Source organism: Peromyscus eremicus, chromosome 8b (genome assembly GCF_949786415.1).
Source record: "Peromyscus eremicus chromosome 8b, PerEre_H2_v1, whole genome shotgun sequence".
In the NCBI taxonomy this organism is placed as follows: domain Eukaryota; kingdom Metazoa; phylum Chordata; class Mammalia; order Rodentia; family Cricetidae; genus Peromyscus; species Peromyscus eremicus.
In genome coordinates, this window is record NC_081424.1 from 23,373,753 (window position 1) to 23,385,965 (window position 12,213).

The window sequence follows — 12,213 nt, forward strand, 5'->3', positions numbered from 1 at the left end:
AGCCACCATGTGGTTGCTGGGAATTGAACTCAGGACCTCTGGAAGAGCAGTCAGTTCTCTTAACCTCTGAGCCATCTCTCCAGCCCCAACCATGTGATACTTTAAGGCAATAATGTTCTGTTTTTATGCTTACTTATTCTTCTAAGACTATAGGAAATAATACGTTTAAATTTAGTAAGCACTTCAGATCTACCTGCTAGTGGGACTTCATTTTTGTTTTGTTTTGTTTCCAGACAGGGTTTCTCCGTGTAGCCCTGGCTGTCCTGGAATTCACTTTGTAGACCAAGCTGGCCTCACATCAGAAATCCACCTGCCTCTGTCTCCCAAGTGCTGAGATTAAAGGCTTGTACCACCACCACATGAATAAAACAATTTTTTTTTTTGTTTTATGTGCATTAGTGTTTGCCTGCATATATATCTGTCTGACGGTGTTGGGTCCCCTGGAACTGAAGTTACAGACAGCTGTGAGCTGCCCTGTGGGTTCTGGGAATTGAACCCATGTTCTCTGGAAGAGCAGCCAGTGCTCTTAACCTCTGAGCCATCTTTCCATCCCCCTTAGACTTACTTAAAGCTGTGGTAATTTACCGGTTGGTACATTTCAGCGGACATCACTGTAAATTGTGAAGTAAATTATAGGGACACAAAAATAGATCAGAGCCCTTTTCCTTTTGATCTATAAATTCTTTCAGGTAAGTTTTAAAGTTCCAGTTAGGCTAGCTTGTGCAGCTTTGCTCTGGTATTTATTTATTTATTTATTTATTTATTTATTTATTTATTTATTTATTTATTTATTTATTTTTGCTGTTTTCCTTTGTATTTAGGTTTTTAATATTTACATTTCTCATTAAAGATTTTTTTTTATGGTGGCTGTGGCATTGGATATATTTAGTAGAGGTGGTGGGGGAGGGCCCTCTTCCCCTTTGTCATATTTGTAAGTTTCTTCCTGAAATCAATAGCTTCAAGTTTTCAGGTCTGCCTCATGGTAATCATTGACATATATGTTTAAAGACACTGGGTTTGGATTCACCCCTGTACAGGTGCCGTAAGGATGCCAAGGGTTTGTCCTGTAGGATGCCATGGATATTTCCCTCCAACTCTGTGGATTAGGACGTTTGTTGCAAGAGAAGCACTGTCAGTGATGTGGTGCAGGGAAAGAACCCTAGATAGGACTCTCAGACCTAATTAAAGCCACCTTCCACAGCAGCCCCACATTTTCTATTACATAGGTAAACCCTCCCCCTTTCTCCTTTTCACTGCCTTTTTAAAATAAAAAAAAAAAAAAAAAACAATTCTCTGGCAATATTGTGGGTTTCTAACCAGGGAATGTTTTATACTTTAACTTTTGTCTCTACACAATCATCTTTTGCACAGATTTTTGGTGTGGTTATAGGGAAATGTTCAGGAACTTGTTAGTCTACATTGTAAGTGGCTGCCCCTTCCTCCAGGGATTCCTAGTTCATCTTCCTGGGTAGAGGTCCACATCCAGAAAAGTCTTAAGTCTATGGGCTTGTGGTTGTAAATTAGTTTTTCAGTGTGCTTTTAGGCAACAGTGCGGAGCCCAGGGCATGTTGGCAATGGGTTTTGCATCCCAAGATTGGTTGAGTGCCAAATGCTCCTTCCTCTCCCTATCCCCTTTTTGTTTTCATCAGCACCTGGGCCACAGGCCACGGGCCACCATGGATGTGAACCTTGATGCCCTTGGGGGTCAAAAGAAAACAAGCGACAGCAGCAAGGGAAGCGACAGCCCAGGAGCCCAGCAAGGTCACTACCCCTGCATGAACAACAACAGGAATGCCATGCCTAATTCTCTGCAGGATGGTGGTCTCCTTCCTTCCCACAGACCTTACCAAGGGTGTCCTTTGGCTTGTCCCTTGTACTCATAATTACAAACAATATCTGTATTATAACCTCAAGTAACCCATGGCAGTCCCCAGGATAGACACAGTGACCAGAGAGCTCTAGATTGGACCACGGAAAGCAGGGCTGAACCTCTACTTGATCAAGGTACTGCCCTTTTCACTGCTGTAAGAAACGGAAGCCTCGGTGACCACCTGTCAGACAAAGTTCAACCTGATACCATGTTGATATCATCTTGGAGACAAGAGAATCATAGTATGGAAAGAGACAATAATGATTGACAGAGACAGTGTGCTGCCACACAGTCCACAGCTCAGAGTCCCCAGCAATTAGAGGTTTCTGTTTCAGCTTCTGCCATATCTCAGAACCAGTTACCCCACAGCAGTTACTTTGTGATGATTAGATATTCTTTAGGTTTGGAAGGCTATGTAGTCCCCAACACCAGTAATTTGCATTCCTTCCTATTCACCCCATTGGTGAGGTAGAGATTCTTTCTCTGGAGACCTGGCAGTGGCTGAACACATTTAACAGTTGACAGATGAGATCCACAAAAGTTTTGGGATCACATATGCTCACAGGACAAGGCCAAGAACACTGCAGACCATGCAAAGACTTGGAGAGGGTAGAGTGGGTGACCAGGAGCTGTGAACAGTAATGAGAGTATCCTGTCCATGAGTTCCCAGAGAGGATAGGATTTTCACTGTGCTAACTAGGAGCTAAAGCCTGCTACCTAGGGATAAGCAGAAATTGTGCCTGCTCCCTGCACCAAGGGTGGCGTAACTAGGGTTCCTCCATGGCAGAAGAGTGAAAAGAGAAACATGCTATTAAGTAAATGAAGGCCCTCACCAATTTATTAGCAGTCAGGGCAGCACAGAAAATTTTAATTTTAATTTTTTTGCCATAGGCCACATGAAGGAATGAGTCCTGTAGATGGTCATGAATTATTTGAAAGTGTACAAAGAGAGAATAAATTTTAATGGGGAAGTAAATGATGTTATTTTGAGTTAAAAGACCATCAAGACTATGAAGGAAAAATGAAGACCCGTGATTTAAAATAAAAACTATTAAAGAACAATGCATTTACATATTTGAACATATGCGCAAATGTATGACCAGATGAAAGGGAAGCTTTGATAGTACTTGAATGCGCAAGAACTGAAATTTATAGCCAGAACTAAGTTTTCCAGAATTATCGACAACTTAATGACCAAATAAGCAAACCCAAACATATGACAACCATGAAAACCAAGTACATGATATGTTTAATGGCAGGATTAAATATTTCTAAAACTCTCTTTTAAGTGATAACTATGTTGGTAAATAAGAAAGATAACTTTTCATGAGCCCAGAAGAATAAAAGCTTACAAAGATCAAGGTGAGTGCTGAAGGCTGTCTCTTTGCTTCTCTCTCTCTCTCTCTCTCTCTCTCTCTCTCTCTCTCTCTCTCTCTCTCCCAACTCTTGAATAAACTTCTGTTTATTCTAGTCTTATTTCAAGTCTAAGGGCCAGGATGAATGACTGTTGCTCTAGTCTAGGTCTGAGTTCAGTGGTAGAGGAAAACTGATGTTGTAAGTCAAAAACAGGCAGAGAGACCGAGCTCTTCCTCACTCCATCTTTAGTGGGATGGATGAAGGCAGCACATACTGGGAAGGACGATGTGCTTTACATGTGTCCACAATGTTAGATATTAATCTCATTGCAAACCACTCTCCTAGCCTGGATGTCACAATCAGAGCACCCTGTGGCCCCATTAAGTTGACACATACAATGAACCCTTACAATTGTCAAATGTCTTAAGTGAGATAATACTGAGATGTGCTCGGTCAGGTCCAACTCAGTTGTTCTGGCTGAATGAGGGTAAAAATAGGTATTTTTAATGTACAGAGAGCAGTAGACTCCATGAATTTTTAAAGTTTATGCTGTAAGGGACACAAGAGGAACTATTTCTGAGGATACGATACATAATAAAGAATTTTGTAAAAACAAAACAAAACAAAAACAACCCATGATTTTATGGATATATATGATCAAATAGATACACATTATGTATGTAGAGTATAGTGTCATTATAAGTGGCCTGATTTTAGGTAGGTAAACAAAAAGTATATGTGTATGGTTAGAAACACTAAATACTACTGGGTGGAGGTGGTGCACACTTTTAATCCCAGCACTTGAGAGGCAGAGCCAGGCAGATCTCTGTGAGTTTGAGGCCAGCCTGGTCTACAGAGCAAGTTCTAGGACAGGCTCCAAAGCTACATGGAGGAACCCTGTCTCAAAAAAACCAATAAAAAAAAAAGAAAAGAAATATTAAATACCACAAGCTTTTAATTGATGAATAATTTGTATCTTAATGAAAATATTTATAATGTGAAGTCCACTAGTCAAAAACTGTATTTGACCCTTTCTGTAACATACTCATTGAATTTAACATAAAGTATTATTGGCAGCATTTACTGTTAACAAACTATTTATAATAAGTCATGAGATCTGATAGTTTAAGGTCTTTATTTTTGCTCTAATTTTAATATGAAGCTATTCTTGGTCATTTGCATTTGAAAACAGTTTTTTTTTTGGTAGATTTCCTCATAAAACTTTTCTTCTTAATGGCCTTCTAATAGCTGTTCTTGACATTGGTCTCTATTTCCAGGTAATGCTTCTCATACTCATCTTTTCTATGTGATGTGGAGATTTTCCTGGATCCCCAGTGCTCAAATGAAAAGATGTGCTCCTGCGTTTTAATGACATTTGCTTCTTTGTAATATGGATTCCAGTGATGTGTATGTCCCAACGCAGTAGCAGTCTATACCAACTAGGCATTCCCTTCTTTAGTGGGGACTTACCTTTTACATGTGGTGTTACTATTGTGTATATTACAATTTTTAGTCTCTTTGTCACTAATTCCCCAGAATCCAGCACTGAGCAAAACACTCCGTAGATGCTCCATAAGACATGGGTGACAGGAGACAAGCTGTGCTCAGCAACTGTCCCAGGAGGTGTAGATGAAGGCGTTAGTGAGGATGAATGGACTCTGGTCTTTCCTTGTTAGCTAGGCTAATTCATTTCGAGGATCCTTGGCTTCCTTTTCTTTGCAATAGACTTAGTAAGGACCACCCTACAACACAAGGTCACACAATAAAATTTTCATTGAAGGGCTTAAAAACAGTGCATGTTCAAAATCATTTTGTCAGTTTTCCTATTATAAAGGTCCTCTATGTGTATATGTAACAACCATTACAAAGAACCATGAATTTGAAAGAGATCAAGGAGGGGTGTGTGAGAGGGGCTGGAGGTAGGAAAGAGAAGGAGGGAAATTATGTAACTATAATTTCGAAAACTAAAGAAAAAGCATTATTGTTAAAAATTGCCACTGCAGAAAGTTTGGAAAACAATGAAACTGGAAGAGAAGAGCAGAAATCACAGCTAGTAACTCCACCCATCAAGGACTGCTGTTGCAATACATTTCTTTTAAAGTGTTGTCTTCTCATGCATTTTATAAAAGTTATAGATGCATACGGGTTACAAAATTACTTTTTATTTGCTTTTTAAGGCACATTTTGTATATAATTTTCATGAACTCATTGTACTTATATAACAAAAATATAGTGACATTTTTGTTTTACAAAAGATTTTGTACAGGCTAAATGAATCCATTTAAATACACTTTCATCTGTTTAACTTGATTATAGGATAATATAAGCATTATAATTTGAGGAACAAAAAACATTTTGAAGAGATGATTTTTCTTGTTATTTGCTATTGGGTAGTTTTTTTTTTTTAATCCATGCTAAAAAAATCCTCTAAATGCTTAAAATTTTGCTACTGTGATTTTGATTAATTTTTTTGCTTGATGAAATACTAAACTGGTTTCTCTTCCTATAATGAAAAATAAAGCAGTGGGAAAAAAACAAAATGGAGATTAAGTGGGTACAATCATTTTTCCTCTTTTCTCCATAGCAAAGGGAAAAAGATGAAAATTATATTTATTCACAAATAGAGTAAGAGACATTCCAAAATTTTTTTTCATTAAATGGATAAAATAAGATACATTGGTAGAAAATTTAAAATTATATATATAAACAATATATATGTATATATAATAGATATATTAAAGTATCATACCTATATGTCAACTTATTTATCCAGGCCACTTTTATGAACAATCTCAATCTTCAGCCATGTCTCTTATTTTTACCATTGTGCTTTGTTTGGGGTTATATCTACTTAAATTATAATAGATACTAGAAGTTAACAAGTGTTGAATAAAGTAAGGTGATCAGGAATTGTGCCCGTGACCTTCCTCACTGTAATTATAACAGTACTCGGACTAAAGATTGTCTTTCAAGTATCATAAAACAGTTGAGGATTTGGACCCAGTTTAAGTCCTGAAGACAACACTGAAGCAGTTTATTGCAGAAAGAATGTAAAAATTTCTCCTTTAGGGAGAGACTCATGGTGGGATTAAGGAAGTGTGGTTTTCTGTGACAAAAGGCTTTTCTGGGCAGGTGTTGTAGAATAGTAGCCAAGAGGGAAATGGTGTGTGTGTGTGTGTGTGTGTGTGTGTGTGTGTGTGTGTGTGTGTGTGGTGTGTGTGTGGGTGTGTGTGTGTGTGTGTGTGTGTGTGTTGAGCATACTGATGGTAAGTGTATTTTTTATTAAACATCGACTGAGTAAGAATGTCTAAGAGTTAACCCAATACAAATGGGTTGTATTGATGGACTTTAAAAAAATAGCCCAGGAAGTTCAACAAATGTGTAGCTTTGGAGCCTTTCCTGGAACTCATTCTGGCCTAGGCTGGCCTTGAACCCATAGACTGTCATAACCCACACCATAGGCTGTCTCTAAAAACTTATCTACAGAATGGCTTAAGAGGACCATGGGTGTCCATAACAATATTCTATGATAGCATTGATAAATCAATGTAATTGATAGCTAAACACTTTTCATTTATGTAGTTACTGATGAGCAACATTTAGAGCCATTATTTGCTTGGGTCCAATACAGTAAAATAGGTTATATTAATCCTATTTTGATGTCAATAGTAGGAAGTTAGCAGAGAACTTCCAAGTTTTGCTTTAAGTCAAAAGACTATAAGAAAGCAATGCAGGATTCAGTTTCAGGAATGTTCACTTTTAGATAATCAGACTTGCAATTTCTGTAGATGGGCTACTAAACAAATGAAAGGACCACATTGGAAGCAAGTACTACTTAATGTAGTTCAGTATCGTGTACTGGAGCAGTTAGGTACACATGCCAGTGCTGGAAAAGCATGGGTTGAAGTCCTCATTTGAAATGGTTTTCTGTCAAAGAGGCACAAATCTGAATTTCTTTTTTAATTTATTTTTATTTTATGTACATTGTTGTTTTGCCTGCATGTATGTCTGTGTGAGAGTGTCAGATCTTGGAGTTACAGACAGTTGCTATGTGGATGCTGGGAACTGAACCTGGGTCCTCTGGGAGAGCAGTCAGTGCTCTTAACCAATGAGCCATCTCTCCAGCCCCCATCTTCCTTAAGGGGGCTGGGAAGAGAAGCTGATGACACTTTTAGTGCAAAGAGATGGGTGATCAAATGGAAGATACGATTTTTAAATCAAAAAGTTTTTTTATAAGCAATACTGATATATTGTAAATATAACATGAAATCATGTGATATATAGGAATAAAATGGGTTGTATTGATGGACTTTAAAAAAATAGCCCAGGAAGTTCAACAAATGTGTAGCTTTGGAGCCTTTCCTGGAACTCATTCTGGCCTAGGCTGGCCTTGAACTCATAGAACTCTGCCTGCCTCTGCCTTCCGAGTGCTGGGATTAAAGGCGTGCGCCACAACCACCTGGCTTTAGATTCATAAATTTATTATTTTGACGTATATGGTACTTAGTACATTTTTAAATTTGTGTCAGAGTGCAATTTCTTTTTTGAAAGATGAATGCATATGTATATATACATTATAAAAGTATTCTGAAATGAGAGTATATGTATATACACATTATAAAAGTATTCTGAAATGAGAGTATATGACTTAAAGTGTTCACTCTTAAATTATTGCTCTAAATTATCTTTATGGTGGGACAGCAGTTGCTCTACAGCGTTTACTGATGCTGTGTCCCTCAGAGTTATCCTAGGTTTAGGGAAGTAACCCAGAGGAAAAAGGCTTAATCTCCTCCCCGTTGAGAAAAAAAAAATCATAATAAAGGGGACTCTATTAAAAGTCTGAGACTGGCCCCAAGTGTCAGGGGTGACATATGTACAGGAGACAGTTGACAATTGCATGGGAGTGGCTTTAGGTCAGTGAGTTTGTCCAGTTTCATATTAATGAGTCCTTTCCAGAGAAGACTTGTGTCAGACCACGGGGCTACTGAATGCCTACCCGAGGATAAAAGTTGATGCTGCAAGAGTTTGCATTAATTATGACTGTGAATTATAACTAATGCTTGTTACCCACCCAACACACACATACACACACACACACACACACACACACACACACACACACACACACACACACACAAGGTCCTGCATTTTCCTGACTTAAGGCCCTCATGCAGAGCTATTTGAATGTTAGCGTAAGAAAATCCCACCGAGCAGTTGATAACTGGCTTTACACTCTTATGCTTTTATCTTATTCTGTAGTTGCATCTAATCTTTATTATGAATGGTGGAAGCAGACGTTACCACTTGCTGGCTCACACTTGGTGTCGGCATCAGGTTCTAATTCACATTTGCTTCGTGAATTTATTTCACACAAATCAGAGGAATGCAAAACCTTTTCAGTGCAACCACGATGGTCATATTAACTTCTCCTTCTCTCCTTTTGACTGACGTCACCAACTGTCATTGGACAGTTTAAAGCTCTCTCATTAGCAGAGAAACTGATCCATCTGTGGTGAGTGGAAGTAGGCCATAAGAATTCTAAAATTATATTATTTCCCCACAAGTGGAAATTGAGTTCTTGGACTTTTGTGAGCTTTTGATGTCTTTGCCCCTATGGTGAAGTGTGGGGATGTGTTGTGTCCGGAAGCAACTAGAAAAGAAAAAGGGTGAGTGAGGGAAGATGAGCAGTCTCTCACCCCAGCAGCTTGCTCTTCCACGGAGCTTCCAGCGGACTGTTCTGACGCCTGGGGAGCCAACCCCACTTCCGGTGTTGGGAGCAACCTGTTCCTCCTCTGCTCACCTAGTGGAGCTTCTCAGCATGTAGTTCTCATGTGCTCCCAGCCATGGTTGGGAATTCTTGACTCAGTGTCCCTAACTGAATAGTAACTCGTGTGCTGCTCTTTCAGTTTTGAAGTCTTGTTTTTAATTGCTTGCTTGCTTGCTTGCTTCCTTCCTTCCTTCCTTCCTTTCTTCCTTCCTTTCTTTTATGAGAATGGTTCCTTCTAGTTCTTGCTAAGTCCTCTCAATTTGTGTAAGATAAGAAAATAAGAAATAGACTGTCAAAATGATGGAAATTGTAACACACAAGGATGCTATGCTGTAGCTTATAGCTACAATGAAGGGCACTCATCCAAGGGAGAATTGAAAGTGCCATTCTGTGTTCTGGATGTCACCCAGCACATACAACACACAGAGATGCACAAATACATACAACAAACACATTCTTACACACACACACACACACACACACACACACACACACACACACACACACAAATGAAGTGTATTGTGGATAGCGCTAGTTTCAGTCTTTCCAGAACTGGGGATGAGGGAAGATCATGCATTCAAAGGGAAGCATGCTTATTTTTCAGGAAAACATTCTGGTGCATAGAGACTCTGTTGTATCCTCCTGGGTAGCTGCTTTCTTCTGTTATAGAAAGGAAGAACAATGGCAATGGAAGAAAGAATGCTCTCTGGACTTGGGAAAGAGTTTGCCAAGTAGGCTTTATTTTGACTTCAATTTGCGTTAGACTATTGCTTTGGGAAGCTGCAATGGATTTGAGAAAGCCTTGTAACAGATTGACCTCTAAGAGTGTGTGTATATTGGGTAAGTCTTTCTAGCCGGAAACTGAAAACATAGCATGGTCCATTAAAGAGGATCCCCTATTCCAACACCACCATGCACATAGCTAAGCATCCTGTACTATTTACTATACCTCACTTCAGTTCATACTATTATCATAAGTAGTCCTGTTTTGAAAGAGTAAGTACTATAGTGCTAGAAAGGTATTCAGATTTATGTACCACTTCATCTGGAAGTTTAAGGGAGAATAAAATTAAGTTTGGATTTGAATACTACATGCTTAATTGCTTAAAAAATTTCTGTGCTAGAACAACTTCAGTGTGTATGTGAATATATGTTGAGAATTTGTGTTATTTTAAGCAAGAACCTAAGCATGAACAAAAGTGTATGTCCACAAATGTAAATAAATTTTCATTTGTTTTTGTCTTATTCTGGAGACATAGATATGCCACAAATGGAGGAATTTTAAAGAGACATATCTCCAAGTAAAAAAGTAATTTCTTACATATGCAAATGCTTCTTCTAAGTCCTGTTTAGCCTAAAATGGTGTTGTCACTTGGTTGGATAGATGTGTTACAGGATTCATATCTTTTACCTAATTTCCTAAGATGAAGACTCAAGGTTAAGAAAGGCAGTTGGAGGGACCAGACTGTGTTTCATCTCAGCACAGTCTGGTTCCTCTTTGTGGCTTGTGGGCTGGTACAGGGCTTGCATGCGATTAGATGGATAAATATCTGATTTCTTGGTGCCCAAAGAAGCAACTATTCTGCATCTTTCACCATGTTTGGAGGTGGTTTGTGTACAGAAGACAGAAAATCACAAAATAAGGATCTCTGCCAACATAGAGAACTGAAGAACATTAGCATAAAATATGAGATATTGAGAGCTGGAGAAAGGTAAAGCCATGCCTCTCTTTTCCTCCCTCCCCTCCCCTCCCCTCCCCTCCCTTTCCCCTCCCCTCTCCTCTCCTCTCACTCCCCATCCCGTCTACTCCCTTCCCCTGCCCCCTCCCTCCTCTCCTCTCCCCTCTCCTCTCCTCCTCTCCCCTGCTCTCCTGTCCTCTTTTTCTTTTCTTTTTGAAAAGTGTTTATTGCTGAAGAGCCTTGCACATACTAACCCTTAACTCTATCACTGAGTTAAGTCTTTAGCCCCTAGGTGTCAGCTGAGACCACTATCTTTCTTTTTCCTTTTGCTTCTCAAAACATAATTTTTAAAAATTTTTTTTTTGTTGTTGTTATTCTAAGTGTTTGGTTTGCTGTTGTTGTTGTTGTGGGGGGTTATTTTTTTTTTCAGACAGTCTAACTCATACCACCCCTCTAAGAACTAAGTTAGCAGAGAAGAAGTTTATTTGAAGTGTTATGCCCAGAATAAGTAGTGGTTTCACCATGGGAACTGGGGTGACAGACAGGGATCAAGAGCTGAGAAAAGAAGGAAAGTATCAGCCTGCTTACATTCTCAGCTTAAAGTAAAGAAGTCTGTGGAAAGGCTAGTGTGAGCAGAGGATGCTCTGACCGGTCTGTAGAGAGAGATGTTGTAATATCTGTCTGTAGCTACACTTTCAACAAAGAAACACACTATTTTCTCGAATTCTTTTAAGTTCATTGAGAGTTTAATGGTTATACATGTGTGCATACACACACTATTATGTGCACTTATGTGTGTGGTATATATATATGTGTGTGTGTATAAATCTAGTACTCTCTTTAGCTTGAACATCTGACTGTCTTCATTTGTGCTTATGTTTTGATCTCCTTTGCAAAGAGGCTAGAGTGCATGTTTACATGACTGTATTATGTTCTTTTGTTAAGGCATCCTAAAAACTGTATTTTTTTTTTTTTTTTTTTTTTTTTTGGTTTTTTGAGACAGGGTTTCTCTGTGTAGCTTTGCGCCTTTCCTGGAACTCAGTTGGTAGCCCAGGCTGGCCTCGAACTCACAGAGATCCGCCCGGCTCTGCCTCCCGAGTGCTGGGATTAAAGGCGTGCGCCACCACTGCCCGGCAAAAACTGTATTTTCAACTGAGATCAAGTATGTGCAGAACAATATAAATGGCATTACCTCACTGGAAACACAGGGCTTCGATGAAATCTCCAAATATTTAAATGGTTCCAGCTCTTGTAAGCCGTACAGCTTACAAAGCAGAACTCATGTAGAGTCCTCTGTTAATTCTGCAAATGAGAAAGAGGAAGCTTTGCTAGTGAGTCAGCCACCTTGGTTAGCAAACATTCATATAATTAAACTTGCAAAATTTAAAATGCCTAGAAGCTTATCTTAGGTTTATTTCCCTTCATTGTGTTACCTCATCTTCCTATAAATTATGTTTCTTAAATGTCACAGAGCATTAAAAGAGAGCAGTTGTCTTCTTTCTACATATTCCATCCCTTACAAAAATCTAAAAAGCACTACT

General features: G+C 38.9%; 1 protein-coding gene across 5 annotated transcripts in view; it reads left to right on the forward strand.

Moving 5' to 3' along the window:
* Pkib (cAMP-dependent protein kinase inhibitor beta) overlaps positions 1-12,213 on the forward strand; it is a 76,025-nt gene that overhangs the window by 50,596 nt on the left and 13,216 nt on the right. For 3 of the 5 annotated variants that reach the window (XM_059272595.1, XM_059272593.1, XM_059272592.1), the window contains one exon: positions 1,650-1,761. The exons of the other annotated variants lie outside the window; for them this stretch is intronic. In XM_059272595.1, coding sequence (XP_059128578.1) covers positions 1,677-1,761 — 85 coding nt within the window. In that variant the 5' untranslated portion in view covers positions 1,650-1,676. The remainder of the gene's footprint in view (positions 1-1,649; positions 1,762-12,213) is intronic. 5 annotated transcript variants of the gene reach the window in all.